This window comes from Micrasema longulum, unplaced genomic scaffold, assembly GCF_059751315.1.
Source record: "Micrasema longulum isolate JH-2025_06_02 unplaced genomic scaffold, ASM5975131v1 h1tg000670l, whole genome shotgun sequence".
In the NCBI taxonomy this organism is placed as follows: domain Eukaryota; kingdom Metazoa; phylum Arthropoda; class Insecta; order Trichoptera; family Brachycentridae; genus Micrasema; species Micrasema longulum.
This window is the reverse complement of record NW_028277866.1, coordinates 1-21,691: the sequence shown is the minus strand read 5'-3', so window position 1 is coordinate 21,691 and position 21,691 is coordinate 1. Positions and strand designations below refer to the sequence as shown.

Genomic DNA, 21,691 nt, shown 5'->3' with positions numbered 1-21,691 from the left:
CACTCACATGTAATACTTTGATACACCGTCACCTCCACCAGTGCCAGTCCAGGGCCGCGATTATGATGAGAAGCTAAGGACGTCATACCTTCACCATGACGGTATATTTGAAGATAAATTATCTGTAGCGATTACGAAGATACACTACCGATCAAGTTTTAATAAGTACATCGGTTTGTACCGACGGGTTTAGCACCCCTAGATAAGCATATATACGCATTAAGTGACAAAAAATTTACTCCACCGAGCCATTTGCCCTTTGATCAACTGCAATTTATTAAAAATTTTAATCGTTCTAGGTTGGCACTTTTTTTCCAAAAGCCTATTAAAAATATGAGAGAGAAATAAGTTGATGTAAGTTAGACTTAATTTTAAAAAACATGGACTTTAAGCATGGTAGGCGAATGAGCCAACTACTACAGTATGGGACGGAAACCAATCATTTGGAAATCGCCCCAGTCGGTTCGTAAAGTGTCGCACAAATATTCGTAAAAACCGGGTCGCCAGCTTTCTTGCCAGGATGAATATTTTTAGAAAATTAAATAGATTTAAATTTCCAGGATTCATTTGCAAATACCTATATGGCTTATGAATTTTTCGGAAAAAGTGACGCATGTAAAAGTATTCAGCGAGAACATTTATGTCCCTGTTTTTCATGTAACATTTGATTGTTGAATGCTTCAATTGTTTTTTTTGTTGTTATAGTAAACTTATGCATCACAGCAATATTTAATAAAGAATTCTTCATTGTTGCGTTTTGGTTTCGATATACTATATTTTTTTAATAGATTCTGCGGACGTTTTTATTTTTTTTTATGTTTACCTTTTTTACATTCCTAACAGAGCATCCCCCAATTCCTAGTTATTACAAAACATGATTCAATTTTCACATCATCTTCTTACAACATTTAGAAATCTTTAGCATTTGGTTGCGTCAGCTTCACCATCACGTACAAAATATATTTTAGTCCCAATTTATGTTTCAAAAACCTGTAAATATCATTTTCTCTCATCTGAAATGGTGAAGCATTTTTTTATTAGCAGGTATTAACGTCGGTTTTTAATTTGCCTTTTTTCTTTCAGAATATCTTGCAATGAATTTTGAGTCATTTTTCTTCCAATATACAGGGTGTTCTTTAAACCCTGTCACATCCGAAACCACGATGATCAGTATGTGCAAGAAGACATATTAGCATATTAAAAAAATATTTAAAACAAACATTTTTTTTTTAAAGAAAATATTTAAAAAAACAAATGGTTGCGTACTTCTGCAGTGGAGAAGCGAGGGGGCGCGCCGCGCGGTTGACGGTGTATCAGACTTCCCCCTCCCCCAACCTCGTTTCTCCCCTGCACAAGTAAGCAACCATCTGTTTTTTTTAAATATTTTATTTTTATAAATTTTATTTGTTCTAAAAATTTATTTTAATGTGCCAATATGTCTTCTTGCTCATATTGATCATCGTGGTTTCGGATGAGACAGAATTTAAAGAACACCTGTATATTTATGACCCTCTCCTATTGTTACCCGTTTTTTCACTCTTTCACTATGATTTATTAGGCTTTATTTCATATTGCGGAATTTACGAGTTTTATAAATAGGCCGACGAAATTTTTTTTACACTGCTAGTTAGGGACAGGAAAATTCTTTCAATAACAGGTTTTTTATCCATTTGAATAATTACTTATCTAATATTCGGTGTTCAGTTACTTTGAAAACATACTTAGTATTAGACGAGTGAAATTATGTCTACATATTAATTTTTATTATTGTTCGACAAATCCTTAGAACAGGTAAAAAAAAAAAAATATTCGGAAAGAAATCATGGGGGTGAAAATTAAAGGCATTTTGTGGACGATAAGAAGCACTGGACCAAAATACGCACCCCAAAATTTATCAACCATTTTCTGAAAATATACATGTTTTGGACGATAAGACACATCGGACCATAAGACACACCCCAATTTTTGGTTGAATTTTAAGAGCAAAAAATGCGTTTTATGGTCAGAAAAATACGGCGCTAAACTATCTTTTTTAACAATATTTTGTTATAAGATATCTCAGCTGAAATAAAGAAGTCGATCCTTCTTCAAGAAATACCTACAAATTGCCCGCCACAGTAAAAATATTGTTTGTATCAATCGGTTTTAGTTCGGCCCGTCTTTCAGATAAATCAAATGAAACACATTATATAATTATAATATGTATATGCTTAAATGAATCGAGGTAATCACTTTTATGTAAATGATTACAGGGCTAAGGATTATCGGGTATAGTAATATATTTTAATTTTTAATACTCACAGCTGATATTGAAAATCGATACGCGTTAACCAGTGAAAATATGAATAAATTTATGGTTAAGGGACAATAAAAATCCTCATTCGACTTATTTATTTTCAGAGCACCTTCAAACCAGAAATGATGTGGGCTTCAGCGCAATGTTTATTGGCGATTATGTTCCTCGCGAAACCAGTGCAAATGTTCCAAAAGATACCGGCAGAAGCACTACTTTCATTTGTAAGTATTTTTAATATCCGATTAAGGAACTTGAGCCCGACGGGAAATCGTAAACAGTAAATGTTTTCTTGCCGGCGGTAAAAATTGGAGCATCAAATTACACTGTGAAATTTCATGAAAATGTACGAAAAAAATTATAGAAAACATTTTAATAAAAACGGACTACTTTGAACGACGTAACTGGTTCATATTAATCGACCAATGATAAGCGAGCTATGGAAGATTTCCGGTTTGCTTGCCGTGAATGGACCAATAGGCAGAACTGATCGAGAATAAGCAGAAAGGAACCTGTAACGTCACACGTTAGTATAGTTATTTTAGAAATACGAAACTTAAAAAAAATCGTAGCGCTGATAATACGATGTATAAAAAAGTAAAATAAAATTTTGGCTTAGTTGAATAGTCTATACTGAACCTGAAAACCACTGAACTTCCTCATTATACAAAACATTAAGTGGCTAGATAAACCACTAAGAATATGGAAATATATTGCATTTTATATAATGTAATGTACGTATGTTTCTTCATATAACTGTTGTAATTGGCTTAGGCCGTATAAAATGCTTGTGGCCGGAGAAGTGGCGTCCAAAGGTAAAATGTAGGGGCCTCGTATTGAGGGGTATCCGAATCACCCCCTGAATGTTCCGCGATTTTGCGTAGATTTCGAGTTATGATTTTTTTATGGGTTTTTGAAAATTTACAATCTGATTGTTTTTTTTTTTTTTTAATTTGTGGAAAGTTTTGAGCTGAAATAGAGAATTTAAGTCTCTTGTCACTTTATGAGTATGAGTAGATAAATTGAAAGTAAAATAAAAAATTATAAAGTTTATATTTGAAGCACTAACTTTGTGGTTATTCATTATAATAAAATAAATAGAACAACTTTGTTTTTAACCTTTAAAACAAAGTTGCTATATTTATTTTATTATAAAAAATTAAATTAAAATTCAAGTATTATTGTAGCATTATTTTTCTTTTTCATTATTACCTAGTTAAATACTAACCACTTTATGTTTATGTTAAATTATTCTCAACCTTACATTTTTCTATTTATATTTAGAACATAAGGTTTTCTCACGTTAATTGTTATCTTTTATTGGTCATCTTAGATATGTTATTTTTATAGTTGAATAATTTATATGGCGCCATTTTTGTGAAAACCACCTCAAGGGCCCTGTTTCTTTTTTACTTATTTGCTGTTTTTTTTTTTTTTTAATTTTACTTTCACTAAGTTGTTTAGTTTTTATTATTCAACTATATTTCATATTATATATTTACATAATGAATTGTTCACTGCTGTGATTATTTCTGTAAAACTTTTTATTGAAAGAGGTTCTTTGAACAGTTGATATATATAAATAAATAAATATATATGTGTGTACCGTGGGGTATTTGAGCCCTACCTCAAAACTAGAAGATAAAAAGGCGGTAATGTAACTTCGTGATCGCTCGCGAGAATTTATCTTTAACTATGACGTCATAATAAAGGTATGTCACTTAAGTGCGTATATATGTACCGTGGCGTACGCGTCCCTTTTGGTACATATCGACATACTTACCCAAAACTTGAAGGTAGAGGGTCGGTAGTGTATCTTCGCAATCACTAGGGAGAATTTGTTTTTAACTATACCGTCATGGTGAATGTATGACGTTTTCAACTTCCAATTGTAATCGCGGCCGAGGAAGCTATAGAAATATTGGAACGTCGGTGGAAGAAGTGCGTACAAGTCCAGGAGGACTACGTCAATATACATGGTACCAAATCTTATTCTTATCCACTTCAAAATAGGTCAGGGGTGGACCATATCATTTAACTCTCGTATAATATAAAGTACGAGCTGAACCCGGCAATGCTTCGCTATTGCTAAATTTGAGTTCCTGCTAAATAAATTAAATGAACACAATAGAAAGATTGATATCGATTATTGTATTTAGTCCAAATTAGATATGTACGTATACATGATTATTTTTGTGTTTCGGTTTGGATAAATTGTGAGGATAGAGAATTTTGATAAATAGGTGTTCGAACATTGTTTTCCTGTCTTGCAGATGCCTCCCCCCTCCCCGATACTGTGTGAAAAAGACAACTGCATGTCAAACTTTTTGTTAGAATAGACCAAATCGACGTTTCGCTCTACCGCTTTCCGCACCTCAAAACTGAACCGCTTTTTAAAATACTTTTTTATGTCAAGTATAAGAATAAAATTTTCTGTATTGGTATGTTTTACGTTTTTTTTTAAATGGTTATATTTGTATACCGTGCGCCGTGCGCCCGAAGACAGCAGATAAAACTGTGCTTTTTTACGGGTTTAAATGGTTCAAGTTCCCATAATAAACCTTTTTTTAAAAAACGAAACAGTATAATGGCACGCCAATTGTAAATATCTATAATGTGTAAAAAAGACCTCTGCGCTGGTTTGGACGTGGAGAGCGAATGGACAACGAAAGAACGGCTAAAAATATTTACAATGCGAATGTTCATGGATGCAGAAATAGAGGAAGACCGAGAAAGATATGGCATGACCAAATCCTACAAATACTTGATAAAGGATATGGCAAAAGTCGGAATAATCGGCGGGCGTGCATGAGAAGATTTATGAATGTAGAGGAAGCGAAATCTGAATGCAAAGATAGAGTGATGTGGCGTTCCTCTCTCCCTACCCTTACGGGGAAACGGCGTGAAAGTTTGTTGTTGTTGTTGTTATTGAAAAAAAACATTTCTCTAATGCCAGCCATAATTCAGAGAGAAAATACGTGAATCCGTTTGTATGAAGAACAGTCGGACCGCGTTTCCTCTTAAGGTTAAACATAATTAAGTATACCTACAAAACTTTACTTATTTTTTTTTTAGTAAAAACCGTTCGGATAAACGTAAAAAAGATGTTGTAACTTTTCATTAGTAAGTAGGTACTTGTTTATGATTGAATTCCAAATCTAAAAATAATTCATTATTTTCAAAAAAAAATTCTTTTAGCGAATGTCAAACTCTGCTCAGGGATGCACTTAAGTCAGGAATGCGATTTTCAAAAATGTATAAAATGTTAGTTGATATTATTTTGGTATAACATAAAATCCCGTAAAAAGAAATAAATAGGTAGAAGTTATATTAATAGAAGTATTTAATAGAAGTTATATTATATAGAAGGACTGCAATGAAATAATCTGACTGGGGTCCATAAAAAAACGAATTTTGTTTGTAAACATTAAAAAAACAGCTTTTTTATACACAAAAAAATAACCTTCATCCTTTTTTTTTGTATCCGCATTCTCGGCGAATGCAACCCTGGTGATGAATAAATAAAAACATTTACGCTCGTAACTTTTTTTGAACTTAATAAATTGAATATTTTATGAGCTATAAACCTTCTCGCGGCAAATATGTACATTTATCTGAAAACCGCACGTAAATCAGTCCGGTAGTTATCAAGTCCGTCGAGGACAACCATTCGAACATTGCCTTATATATATACATATATAGATTATTGAAAGACGGAGCAATTAAAGGATGATTAGAAAAATTATATGTGGTTTTATTTACAGCAAGAGCTGGTGGCGCGCGAAGGTCCCGAGTACTCTGTGGAAAAGCACGCAGCTAACACGGTAGACGGCTACGTGCTCGGCGTGCACCGCTTGCGCCGGCTAGGCGTGGCTGCGCGTCGTGCTGCCCCCGTGCTCATGATGCACGGCATCACCGGCAGCTCCGAAGAGTTTATAAGAATGGGAAAGGACAGAAGTCTCGGTATGTGAAGACCATTGACGGAGAAATTGAACAGCCTATGTACCTATAATCTAAACTTTGTAAAAACTTTACCAGTCTGAATATGGCGCGAGAGCAATAAAATCGGTTATTGGTACAATTTAACACATTTTATTTTATAAATTATCATATAATGAACTTCCACCAATAAATTTCACTTGTGCATTTGAACGTTGTATGGACACATAGGCAATAAAAATAAAAAGAACAAAAAAAACAACATTCCCAGTTATCTTTTTTTTTTCAGCAAAGCTTAGAGGTTTGCCTCACGCACGGGAGTTTAGAGATCGATACCCAGTGAGATAAGTCTGTTAGATGTTGTATTTAACCACCGTGATTTGGCCTCCTGGCCAACAAAAGGTGACACGCTGTGTACGCGTTTGTAGGATGAACGCGGTAAAGTTACCGGGCCGGGTGGATTTGAGTGGCATGTGTGAAAAGGGCCTTATAGTACTAAAACAAAATAAAAAAGAAGACTAACTATAACGTAGCCAGTACTAACGAAAAAGTCATTATTATCTTTATATATAATTCCTCTGTACGTGTCACTAAACTCCTCCTAAACGGCTTAACCGATTTACGTGCGGTTTCCAGAGAAATATAGATCTTTGCGCTGTGCGTGTTCTTAGATATTAAAATCTTCAATCTAATATGTAAAAACAAGTAAGGAGCATAAATGTTTTATTCATCGATCTACCAGGGTCGCATTCGAGGAAAATGCATTTACAAAAAAATGGAAAGATGATGTTTTTTTGTGTATAAGAAAGTTTGTTTTTGAATGTTTACCAACAACATTAGTTGTTTGTGGATCTTAAAAAGTAAATTATTGTAAATATTGTGTAATGTTCTAAATGTTATTTTAATATTTGATCATAGAATATGTAAAAAACAAATATTCATAAAATAATGCATAATGAGTTAAATATTAAACCTATGACGCAAAGTGTTAAAAACGTGCTTAAAAAATGAGTAGTCCATTTCACAAATTCATTGCGCGTACAAAATACGATTTATGTGTCTAATTAAATTATCGTGATCGTAGAACAACGACGGATGTGCAAAAAATGCAAGATTAAATTTCATTTTTCTACGATCATGACAAAAATTTGTAATGTAGATAATTATTGTGAGAAAATATTTAGCCAGTGAATTCCCGGTGACAAACACAGGAGGAACAAGACAGTGAAAGCAGAGACGGTATTATTGTGATATAGCAACCCCTATGACTGTGTTTCAGGATACCTCTTGGCCAATGAGGGTTATGATGTATGGATTGGTAATTTTCGGGGAATCGTGTATACATCTCACAAAACACTCAGCAAAAAGTCGTCAGCCTTTTGGAATTTCGGGTAAGATAATAATTTCCTAAATGTTATTAAATATTTGTAGATAACCACTTATCGACTTTTCTATATCTACCGGTTTCGAGGCGTATCCGTCTCGTCATCAGGACACCAATTAAACCAACGTGCAAAACTCACTGTACACCTGCACCATAGTTAATGATTATGATAAAATTATAAATAAACTTATCAATGAAACTTATTGGTTTAGTTTTACTTTTTATTATTTTGACCAACGAGCGCTTTCATGTAGGCATCTTCAAGACTGGTGAATTGCTTACAACATTTACAGTTTTTATACTATTCTTAACATATTTTGGAGATAAGATCAATTTTAACAGGGGACAGAAAACATAAATATTTAAAACTAGTTTGCGAAACAGTTCATTTTTGGGAGTTTTTGGACCGAAATTAGGATTAAGCTTTTATTATTTAAAAGCTGGGAAAAGAACACATGGCGAAATACAACAGAGTGGGAAATACACATTTTAACAGATAAAGTTAGCACAATACTTGATTTTTGACAAGGAAGTTTACATACCTATAGATGAATGACGAAATATTTTAAGATACATACTTAGATAATACATTGTTAATGGAATGAAGTTATTCATTTTGATATTTAATTTTATGTTAATTATGTTATTTTAGTAGCAAATATTTTTTTTTTTAAAAAGTAAAACTAAACCAAGAAGTTTAATTGATAAGTTTATTTATAATTTTATCATAATCATTAACTATGGAGTTTTATCAACAAAAAACTTCAATATTACCTTCACCATAGTTGTTGCACAAAAATATAAAACCAATAACTCATGCATTTTAATAATCAACCGTTACATGCACTGATTAGGTTATGCAAATATTTGTTATGGGAGAAATATTTGAAAAAAGAGAGAGAGGATGAAGGTAGGGGCGTGAGTTCAATAGGTAAAAAGTGACCATTACAATGGAACATCGTGTAACGGGCTATATTGATTATTGATCAAAGGAATCGGACTAAGGGAACCGGTAGACTAAAACTTTTAATTATATTTTTTAATAGAATTACCTTTAAAAATTATTGTTTTTATCCAATTTACGTTATTTATTTTTTTTATTGCGCAATTTTTTAAAAACATTCGATTTAAAATGGCAAAATCAGCAGATTTTCTATTTTTCGTGCGTTTTACCGGACTTAAGCCTTAAACTTTAATAATCGGCAACATTAGCTGATAGAGATACCTTTTTCAATAGTCCCTAAGAATATTTTTGGACTTTGATTTTTCTAATATTTGGCGACTTTTCTAATATATATATAACATCAGTATATACTCACTAAATAAACAACGTAATGGGGTAATTGGTATGTGGTACTTAACTTAGCTCATTGCAAATTATAAGGAACACTCAACTAACCCAGAGAAAGAGCTGAAACAAATGAATAGACGTTGATAATAAAATTCTAAATAAATCGTAACAAATAGACAAAACACGAGAACTTTACTATATTTTTAGTACTATTTTCAAATAAGACTGCGCACAGACACTAAAATGAGAGTCAATAATAGATCGACCCCTTGGAATAACAAGATTTGATATTCCGAGTTCCATTGCAACAATTTCACTTGAAATATTACCTCTATTATCTATTATCTCTCATCAACTTCAGGGTGCCTGGAAGAATGACTAGACAGGTGCCACCGTTTTGTAGCAACAATTCACGGACAGTGTAAACTCGTAATGCCGTATTAAATAGACTTCATGAACTCGACAATAGTTATTCCCACGTATCTGATATATTTAGTGTAGGGTATTGTTCCTATAGAACAAACCTTTTGAACTTTTTCAATGATGATGAATGGTAATTATATTTATTTATTCATGCATTTCATAATATATATATATACAGTTTTTTGTTCACTTTTCCTAGCTGTGTGAAACAGTACTTATGATTTTTTTGTTGTTTTACTGTAGAATGTTTTATTATTTAAATTATCTACTGAATATACTGTATATTTTTTAGGTTAAATTTTGAAATATAAATCATGTATAATTTTTAGTTTAATTTTTTTTATGAATCTTGGGTATAAGGAAATTCGTGTTTAAAAAAAAATATTAAGCCAAATATGTTAATATTAAAAATGTTTGTAAAAGGCAGATATGCCGTTTATGTTAATAAAATGAAATAAAAATAAAATAGTCCTTTTTTCTTCTACATACAAAACACCATGTGAATGTGAACCAAGTGTTTTTACAGTTATTTACTAGGAAAAAGACAATAGATCCTGTTTACTACACACCAAAATAAAACAGGGACGAGTTTGAGAATATCGTCTATTGTCTTTATTTTTCTATCAATATTCCTACAGAGATGAGGTAGAATTTTTTCAAATTCAGGATTATCGATATTCGAGCGTTTACAGGGCTTATGACCTGTCATTGGCTGGGTTGAGTGGCCACTTTACGTTTTTTACAACATTCCCCATTCCGCTTATTAGCGAATATCGACACTGGTACCATTTTGATTCTTGTATATATCTTATTAAATGAGAAAGCATTCACTAGCGTGTTGGAGCACCATCTATGTATTGATATTGAAGTTAAGTATTTTTAATTAGCATATTACTTTATTTTATGTATTTAAGACTCTTCCGAGTTAAATTAAGTACTAGTAATCGCCTGCAGATGATTCTGCAATTTATTTATACTTATATTTTGACCAGATCTTATTACACAACATTATTTTTTTGGTATGTGTATTTTTGTACATACACAAATCTGGATTTCTCCCGAGGGGGAGTAGGTATATATATTTTTTCTCGCTCGAATATCGATAATCCTGAATTTGAAAAAATTCTACCTCATCTCTGTAGGAATATTGATAAAAAAATATATACCTACTCCCCCTCGGGAGAAATCCAGATTTGTGTATGTACAAAAATACACATACCAAAAAAATAATGTTGTCTATTGTCTTGTTAACCTTAATAATAAGTTAAGGAATGGTATCTTTGTTTAGTTTTTTATATTTTACTTTTTGTGCTGTTACATGTTCACTTAATTGCCATACTTACTAGTTCTTTGCTCAATGTATTATTATTGCGTTTCTTAAATTATTTTCATTATTAACTTTTTAAAATCATTCTTATGTTGTTGAAATTCCATTTGTCGGTGCGTTTTGAAGCTGCAAGACTTTTTGTGATGTTAGCTACCATATTATTTTTATCATATTATGTCAATGTTATCTACTACTACTACTACTACCATCACGCCATTTCCCCGTAGGGGTAGGCAGAGAGAATGGACCGCCGCACACGTCTATCCTGGCATACAATCCTAGCCTCTTCCACATTCATACATCTTGTCATACATGCCCTTCGGTTCTGTCTGCTTTTGACATGACCAGACTTAAGATTTTGGTTTATCTGATCATGCCACGTCTTCCTTGGTCGTCCTCGTCTAACGTTGCCGTTCATTTTTGCCATATATACTTGTTTTACCATTCTCTCGTCGTCCATTCGTTCTACGTGACCAAACCATCTCAGAGACCCTTTCTTAATCTTATCACTTATGCTTGTCTCAGATTTACACTCTCGCCTGATTTCATCATTCGTAACCCTGTCATACATTGATTTCCCACACATTCGTCTAAGAGATCGCATTTCAACCGCGTTCACTCGGCTTTCATCCTTCCTCTGCCAGTTCCATGTTTCACTTCCATACATAAGTGTTGGGACTAAAACTCCGTTGTGCACTGCCAGTTTAGCTTCGATTGACATATTTTTATTAGAAATTACTGTGCTTAGTGCTCCGTTCATTTTGTTGCCTGCATTCACTCTTCTTTCAACATCTTTTTCTACTCTTCCATTTCTTGAAAACATGCTTCCCAGATACACAAATTCTTCTACTTGCTCGAGACATTCGTTGTTTACATTTATTATGCAGTCAGTAACCTCACTATCCCTTTCAAATACCATCAATTTTGACTTACTTTCGTTCATCGCCAATTCGCTCTCCAGGCATACATCATACATTCTAGAGACTATTTGCTGCAAATCAGCCTTGCTGCTTGCTAACAGAACTGCATCGTCAGCATACAACAAGCAGCTTACTGAAAAATTATCCATTTTTGCTTCAATACCCATACATTCTATCTCTTTCATACAGTTGTCCATGTATAGATTAAACAACCATGGTGACATTACACATCCCTGTTTCACGCCTTTTGAGATCGCAAACCAAGATGTAAATCCCCCATTAACTCTTATACACGCTGAACTCTCCTCATAGAGAGACGATACTGCACGTATAAGTTTATTGTTTACTCCATACTTTTCCAACACGCCCCACAATTTCATTATATCTACTTTATCATACACTTTTTGCAAATCGACAAATGCGCAGAATAGTTTTTGACTTTTTGCCAAAAACTTCTCCGTTAGCATTCGCAGCGCAAAAATTTGATCCGTGCATCCACGTCCACTCATAAAGGCTCCTTGCACGTCCCACACTTTGTCTTTCGTCACCTTTCTTACTTTCTCGATTATAATTTTCCCATACAGTTTACCGACAGAACTCAGAAGACTGATGGCCCTATAGTTTCCACATTCCGCACGAGATCCCTTTCCCTTATATAAGGGCATGACAACTGCCCTCCTCCAATCCAAAGGCGTATGTCCTTCCTTTAGGCAGAGATTGAAAAGTCTGTGCAGCCATGTACCCACGATTTGGCCACCACTCTTCAGATATTCCACAGCGACCTTATCATACCCAACGGATTTTCCGTTTTTCATACTTTTCAGCGCACTCTTTATTTCTACCATGCTTATCTCACATGACCTATTATCACTCGTATCTTCCTCTGCACAACCAAGCTGTTGCTCAGAGACACTTTCAGTACTTTCGTATACTTCCATAAAGTATTCCATCCATCTCTCTTTCACTCCTTCGCCATTCGTTAGCACTCGGCCATCTTTTGATTTTATCGCTTTTATGTTTCCACTTTCGGAGGAGTTCTTTGTCTTTTTCACCTCTTTCCAAAACAGTTTTATGTTTTCATGAAAATGAGTGGACAATTTTATACCGTCCTCTTCGTTTAGTCGTTTTTTGCGTTCTTTCACTCCATTCTTAACCAACCTCTTGCATACTTTATAACTACTTTTCGCTCTTTCATACTCGCTGCTATTGATGTCACTAATTGTTATAAGCTTCATCCATGCATTCTTTTCATTCAATGTTATCAACTATCAAATATCTAAATTTAGTAAATGGGGTCTAGAATTTCAACCGTCCATGCGCTCAGTAGCTGCAAGACTTGTTGTTATCTAAATTCTAATTTATAAATTTGCTTTTTATTTCGTTTTTAAAATATCACTTAAACTCTAAACGGGCTATGTATAGCGTGTGAGCTCGCCAATATATGACAGTAAAAATTTTATTGTCTTTGAATTTCCTAGAGTTTTAACCATCGAAAAAAAAGAAGATTGAAAATAAAATCAACAGACAATGGAAATTTGATGTGTATTATTTTAATAAATTGTTTATAACAGAAAAATACATAGAGAAATACGCATTTTTATTTTTTGTAATAAAAACAGTCTAGTAAATTCGAATAAATGAAAATACGCTTCATATTAACAATATTAATTAAAATGCAAAAATAACATTGAATACTTGAAAAATAAATATTACTGAGTGTTACAAACATAATTTAAAAAACGGATAGCGATTAAAAGTAAAAACTATCTTTAGTTTGATTCTTATAGCGATAAATACATAAACATTATAAAACAGGAGTTATACAAATACAAAAATCATATTGTAACTAGGTGGCTACCTACACGGTTAAATTTCGAAACACCACGCAATTTCTTATCTCGGCTACGCTATGTAAAATGAAAAAAAATATTTAAATTAATAATTTCATCACGTCATGGAGTCGCCCCTGGGTAGCGCCTGCTAACGTCAATCAACAAAAACATCCTCGTTTTAATTACAATATTTCGGCTACGCCATAAATCTCTTTTTTTAAATAATTTCTCACGTCACAGAGTCGCCCCTGGGTAGCGCCTGCTAACGTCAATCAACAAAAACATCCTCGTTTTTATAACAGTATTTCGGCTACGCCACGAATTTCTTATAAAAAATGTCAAAACGTCACAAAGCCACTCTCTGAGTGTCGCTACTGACATCATTTACAAAAACATAATTATTTGTGCTTTTTTCAGGTACGCAACATTTTTTTTAAATACACCTACCTAACCGATAAAATACTATTAGTAATTAAACCAAGGTGTGATTTAAAGTTCCGTATGGCCAAATAATATTATTTATTATTAGAATATTATTGACATGTAGTTCAAGCATTGCTGCATTCACGTTGCTTTACTTCTGAGAGCTCAACTGCTGTTTTTCTATGGTTATGTTAATGTCATCTGTCATGTATTGGCGAGCTCACAGGCTATACTTACGCCCTCTAAACTTCATTGTCAAATAAAAAAAATGAAAATAAAAATGTAAATAGGGGCTAGACTTCTTATTGTCCATGCGCTCTGTAGCTGCAAGACGTTCTGTTATCTGGCTCATATATATCATAATTTTAATATATCATAATTGAAGACGAGGAACTAGAATCCCAACTGTCCATGCGCTCTGTAGCAGCAAGACGTGTTGGGATATTTATTTATTGTACAGCGCCCATGAGGTGATTTTCACAAAAATAGCGTTATATAAATTATCCAAACATTATTATTACCATCTACGGGATATTATATTAATTAGGATGTGTTGGAAGTTTCAATTGCATCCAGGTATTTAATACAGGTTCACAAATTGTATTAAATAATACCATGCCAGTGTCAGATGGAATCTTGTTATTCCGAGGGATCGAGATGTTGATGAAAAAGGTTTATGAAAGCTTAGTACCCACAATTGGTTCCGCAAAAGGGATTTTCTTGAGCATTATAACAATACCCTCATTTTTAAAGGCGAAAAGCTTTTGTATTACAACGCTTTGATTTTAAAAATTCATAATACATGCAAATGCATTAATTTTTAGATTGGACGAGCAAGGCAGGTTGGACCTCCCCGCGATAATCGAAACCGTGCTGAACGTCACGGGCAGCGCTCGCGTGCACTACATCGGCTTTAGTATGGGGACCACCTCCTACTTCATCATGTGCAGTGCCCGACCCGAGATGACGGCCCGGGTGGCTTCCTTCACCGCCTTGGCTCCTGTGCCCGCGTTCGGCGCCGGCATTAGGGAATCGGCAAACACATTTATTAAAAGCGGATTAGGGGTAATTAATTTGTTAGTACTTTTGAAAAGAATACATTTTAATAATCAGGATGAATATTTTTGTTTATTTTGTACAGCTATTTAAATAGAATAAATTATATTACATTTAATTTAATTTAATTTATATACCTAACATTTTCAGAGGATGTCGCGTAAATTAAAAACGGATCAATTTGTGGACAGCAAAATGTTTAAACACAATCTCAATGCGTTGTGTATTCCCAAAAATCAGAAGCCAAACAGTTGTATGATGTTTATGATGAAATACTTGGGAGAAGACTATGGCCAAGTGGATTGGGTACGTTATGCACTAAACTAAATTGAATTTAGACTACGTATAAAATAATATAATAAATATGTTACGTGAAAAAGCGGAATGTTAGTCATTCAAATATGTATTTTAATATGCAATTATATGTGTAACAAAATAATCATCTACCAAAATAATTAATTTCGTAATGTAATGCAGTAGGTACATTTAAATTAATAATGTATTTTTATCTACGTATTTATTTAAAACAAACATATTGTGATACAATAAAGGTACGCAAAATACATGACTAATATATTGTTAGTGAAAAGACTCACCAAGCCAACTTGCATGGCTTGTCGGTGAAGATCCTTTACCAATCACACTATTTATCTAATACTAAATACTGCTATCAAACTATAAGAAGCAAGAGAAAAAAGACACACGAATATTCGATAGTAAGACAAATAAAACAAAAATACCTAAATTAAAGATGATGAAAAAAGGAATCTTCGTATGAGGGAGTCAAATGCAAAACCGCCACTGTGAATCACTATGAATGCCTAGCCAAATGACTATTTTTTTAAAGTTCAATGTGCACATTCAACTTAAAATGGATAGTCTTTTCGCTACCTGTTATATAAAACACAAGTTGCACATTAAACTTAAAAAAAAAAGATTTTTGCCGCTGGTTTAGTTGGCCTTCCCAAAAACAGCGATCGTGCAGTGTCGGTTTTGCATTTAACCGCTGTCGGAGGTGTGTACCACTTGATAATAAGTTTTATGAAGACACTAAAATCACTTAAAACACTAAAAAAAATACCCTAAAACACAAAACTAATAACATCAGCGTGAACGGCAGAAAAAACTGGACCTGGTAGGGGGGAAAATTGTTTAAAACTAGCACTAAAAGAATTAAAGAACGGTTTTTTTGCGAAAGCGAGATAATAAGTTTTTTGATGACACTAAAAACACTCAAAGATTACACTAAAACACAAAACAAATATCACCAGCGTGCGCGAAAGAACTGGACCGGCAAAATCGAAAAAAAAGAACTGGACCGGGTAGTGGGGATAATTGTTTTAAATTAGCACTATAGAAAATTAGAGAACGGTTTTATGCGAGAGCGGAATTAAGTTGTAGCGGTTTAAACGGCAGTTCGAAACTCACAGTGAGACACAAAGTTAGAACGTTTGCATAATGTTTGAATTCTATATATCTTTGATCTTCGCAAATTCGACCACATAACCGAATATCGCACGCAACTACACTGGCTCAGTATCAGGCATAGAAGAAAGATTCACATTCTATCACTTCTTCACAATATTTTTAAAAATCCCACTTCGCCTGTTTACATGAGAGCTTTTCCAGCCCCTATAACAACACGGACTATCTCTTCGTTCTAGTAACGAGAGACCCTTTTAATACTAATTCTGCAACTCCAACTGCTTGGACCTTAATCCTTCTAAGTGTTCAGTTATTACATTTAGTCGCAAAGTAAACTTTTTACGCACTAACTATGTGCTTAAGGGTCAAAACCTCCAACGCTCATTATGTGTAAAGGATCTAGCTGTCTTCCATGATAGTAAATTACTTTTTGACGCCCATGTTGACAGCATCATAAAAAAGTCATCGCGTGCGCTTGGCTTTGTTATGCGTAGCTCTACGTCGTTCACTATGGCAAAGACACTTAAAATCCTTTACTGTACATTAGTGCGAAGCAACATAGAATATGCATCACAAATATGGAACCCTATGTACAATGTGCAGATATCACGCATTGAAAATATTCAAAAAAAAATTCGTAAAGTTCATGTGTTTCCGGTTGAAACTTGAGTTTAAATCTGACCAGTATATTCATATATGTAAAAAACATCACCTACTGCCTCTGCAAAAACGTCGTGAAATAGCGGATATAATTTATTTACTTAAAATTGCCTCTGGTTCAATTGACTGTCCTGAACTACTTTGCAAACTTTCTATCAATGTTCCTTCCAAAGTTTTAAGAAATAACCCTCTTCTTCACATACCTCTTGTTTCTTCTGATTATAGGCACAATTCATTTTTATGGCGAACTTTTAATAATTTTAATGTAATAAATAAATCATTTAACATAGATTTATTTGCAAATGATCTTAATGACGTACGGCGTTTGCTTTCGAAATAACTCGTAGTATTTTTTCTTTTCTTTTCTTTAAAATTTACATTTAATTACTATTCATTTTATGTTCGAGAATCTTTTTTAACTTACTGTGATGCTACTTGTGAAAACCTGTAATTGGCTTATTTGTTATTTGTTTTGTTATATAAATATGAGATAATTATAGCTGTTGGTTATCCAAATAAATTAAATATAAAAAAATATAAAAAAATACCTTTTCATCGCTCTAATTTTCCTGCCTCTTTTTTCACAGTAGTAGCTGCTCGATTGTGGAATGATCTACCCACTAATGTTAGAAACGCTCCTTCTTTATTTACATTTAAGTCAAGATTAAAATGTCACTATCTAAATATTAAAGTTATTTTTTTATCCTTCTTCTTTCCTTCCCATCCCCTCTCTTCTTTTCATAGTTAAGTGTTAATTTTTTTTATATATTTTTAATGTCTTAATCTTTGTTTTTTAATTTTTGTATAAAATTGTAGGATTCAATATGTCCATGTACTTGTAATTTTCTTAATTAGGTTTGGGTAGGTTAGGAAGAAATTGTCTTGAGGCAATATGCCCGCCCTTATATGTATATAAAGTGTTAAATAAATAAAAATAAATTAAAAATAGTGAGTAAAATACAGGAGTGAGACGTATGCTAAAATTATGGCTAATGGAAAAAAGGTTTTTGGATTAATGCTAGTTTATAATCTTAAATAATGCAATAAAATATGGTATAATTTTGTATAAATGTATTTATTAAATGACGCTTTTGTTTACTGTATTTTTAGAGTAAGCAACCAACGTGTGTAGCCAAAATGCAACCTGCTTCACTTCGGCTAGTTGAACATTACGCGCAGTTAGCCGTAACAGGTAAGACTAGTGAATACCTACAATATATTTTACACCTTATAAGGGCCGTATGTTTGTTTTTTGTTTTTAAATGGTAGAATACCCAGAAACGTACAAAAATTCTAATCCAACACATCATTTACTCCGATCGATCCGATCTACGGTACTGTTCTTCTTCAGAAAGCCGCCTCCTATTGGTCCCACGCATATCGTATGATTAGGGAACATTCAATAAGAGTTAGAAATCCCCTAACATAAAAATATCATGTTCGTTAAAATTATAGATTGGCGGTAATAGATGCCGACCGACGATATTCATTTTATTATTTAACGCAACTTTTTTTTCTACGTGAATACTTCACTGGAAAAAACCTGCATATATATGTATATCGATATATGTCACATCGGAAACCACGATGATCAGTATGGGCAAAAAGACATATTAGCATATTTTAAAAAATATTTAAAACAAAGAATTTTTTTAAATATTTTATTAAAAAAAAACAAATGGTTGCTTACTTCTGCAGGGGAAAAGCGATGGAGGCGTGGCCGCGCGGTCGGCAGTGTATAAGATTCACCCCCCCCCCCCCCATCCTCGTTTCTCCCCTGCAGAAGTAAGGAACCATTTGCTTTTTTGATATTTTATTTTTAAAAATTTTATTCGTTCTAAAAATTAATTTTAATGTGCCAATATGTCTTCTAACTCATATTGATTATCGTGGTTTCGGATGTGACAGGGTATAGTGAACACCCTGTATCAATCGGTACCGGTAAGGGTAGGTATGAAGGTCATAAAAACGTTGATAAGATATTGTTATAAATTGAATATTACAACCAGAATTATCTTCTTTAAAAATAAAAAAGAGAATACGATTCTATAAAAAAAGGGTTCAACAAAAATATTTCGATAATTTTTTTTTTAAGTATTACCGAAGGCATAATTTTACGTAGAAATAAAGGAAAATATACTTTATTTAAAATGCTTGTATTTCTTTTCAAAAACAAAAAAAAACAATTTTGCTTCGGCCACTTTCATGTTCAAATTATTGCAACAAATTTTAGTTCGATATTTAGTCTTTATTGAGATCCCTGAAACATAAGTTTGGTTTAAATTTTAAATGGCGTAATCTGCCGATCTAAAAGTAATTATATTTTAGTAACATAAATTCTTTCAAGTATATTTTTCAACAGAAATACCTTTAAAGGGTATTGTTTTTATCTAATTTATATATATATTTTTTTATTATTGCGCGATTTAAAAAAAAACATTCGTTTTAAAATGGCAAAATCGTATGATTCCCTCATTTTGCGTGCGTTTTACCAGACTACAGCCTTAAACTGCGTAAAGTTGATTTAAATTGAAACATTTTAGTATTTCCTTTGTAACAAATGTAGCTAACGACAAGAAGCCCTTCGAAGACTTTTTAATACGTGGGTGGTAGGTGGGTTCGTAATTCGCCTATAATCAACTAATACAAGGCAAAACTAACATTGTTTTACTTATCAAGCGAAAGGAAAAGCCTATTCAAATGTTTTTTTAGTTACATGTTTAAGAAATGCATTTCATGCAGGTGTTCTGTCTCCATACGACTACGGGGCCAGAGAAAACATGAAAGTGTACGGCCAGGCCGCACCTCCGCCGTATAACTTGACAGCGAGCATAGCACCAGCGGCCATCTTCTACGGAAAGAATGATCTCTTGACGACACCAGAGGTAACTTAATATACATCTATAAAGCGTTCGACAAGGTTTCTCATACAATTTTAACACGCAAACTTAGTTCATTGGGAATTACTGGTAATATCTTGGAATGGTTTAAAAGCTACTTGTTATCAAGGAAAATCTTAGTAAAAGTATTCGATTACAACTTGTATCAGTTTGAGGCATCTAGTAGGGTACCCCAAGGCTCCCACCTGGGACCAATACTGTTTTCTTTGTTTGTTAACGACATTGTGTCGATATTTGAGAAAGTAGACATTCTTCTCTTTGCCGACGATCGCAAAATTTCAAAAACTGTTACCTCTGATACCGATTGTAGAGTTCTTCAGTCTAATTTGGTAAGGCTGTACAATTGGTGCCAGAAAAATGAACTTTACTTAAATGTCGACAAGTGTTGTGTAATATCATTTACAAGAAGTAAAAAACCCATATTATTCGATTACAACATTAATAATATCAATGTGAGAAGAGTTACACAAATAAAGGATTTGGGGATAGTTTTTGACGAAAAATTGACATTTATTCCTCAAATTGATACCATCACTAATAAGGCGATGAAATGTTTTGGATATTTGCAGCGAACTGTAAAGGATTTTAATTCCATCACTACCCTCAAAGTGCTATTTACTGCCTTAGTTAGAAGTAATTTGGAATTCAATTCAACAATTTGGTCACCCTATTACAATGTTCATATTTTAAAGTTAGAAAGAGTACAACGTAAATTCCTTAGATTCATTGATTACAAACTTAATATACCCACTGAAAATATTAATTACGATAATTTATTATGTACACCAAACATGTCAACTCTTTGTAAAAGAAGAATTATAAATGATTTATTAAATTTATATAAAATAGCAAAAGGCGTATTGGACGTCCCGGAATTAAGTGGTCTTATTAGCTTTAAAGTACCTGTTCGAAATACTCGGCAGCTAACATTATTTTTTTAATCTCCTGGCAGTCACAATTATTATTACAATTCACCAATACCTAGACTACACCGGCTGGGTAACGAGTATGGTGAAGTTGATATATTTCGTCTGTCTTTATATAAATATAGGTTAAGTATTCAAAAGGTTATAAATTAATTTGTATAAAATTTCTTAATATTGTTCTTTATTTACTTTTTTTTTCTCATGTATCTCTATAATAATGTATAAACTTATGTTTGTGCATGTATGTGTATGTATATCTTCATATTTGTATATGTGTGTGTGTATGTATGCATATGCATGTGTATGTATGTGTGTATGTTTTCATATGTAAGTTTTTTAAATATTTTTCTATATCCTCATATACTTATGTTGGTACATTTCCTTATTTTTACTTATTATTGTATCTTTTAGTTTTTCTTATGTTATCTTTAATTTTAACTAAATTTACATACTTATGTTTCACTGCTGCACTTGAATGTAATTTCTAATATATGTAAAAGCCCGTTGGGCGTGTAAATTAATAAATAAATAAATAAAGCGAGTTACGACCAAAAGTATTATTTTGTATCTATTGATTTGACGGTCCCTACCTACATATACTATCGAAACAGCATTTAGGTAGGAGAACCTACCTACAGACAATGGGACCTCAATGTCTAACTCAATCTGTTAACAATTAAACACTTTTTTAGGTACGTAATAATTTATTCATTTAATTTACACAGAAAGCGTCATTTTACAGCATCATCATCATCATCATCTCCAACATAATGTACATTTATGATACATGATGATAACGTAACATTAACATAGGTATCTTTATAGTATCTTCATATTAACATAGGTATCTTAGTTAATTAACTGATTTTTAATTTTACAGGTGGCTGCGAAA

The 21,691-nt window shown here is 33.0% G+C and overlaps 1 protein-coding gene across 1 annotated transcript; it reads left to right on the top strand.

Moving 5' to 3' along the window:
- Positions 1-6,057: 6,057 nt before the first annotated feature.
- Positions 6,058-19,858, top strand: LOC148279771 (lipase 1-like; the record flags this gene model as incomplete). Its single annotated transcript, XM_088229429.1, has 6 exons — positions 6,058-6,256; positions 7,512-7,623; positions 14,657-14,867; positions 15,039-15,194; positions 18,084-18,165; positions 19,716-19,858. Coding segments are annotated over 6 exons (903 nt in total), but the record flags the coding sequence as incomplete, so codon positions are not given.
- Between the last annotated feature and the right edge of the window lie 1,833 nt (positions 19,859-21,691).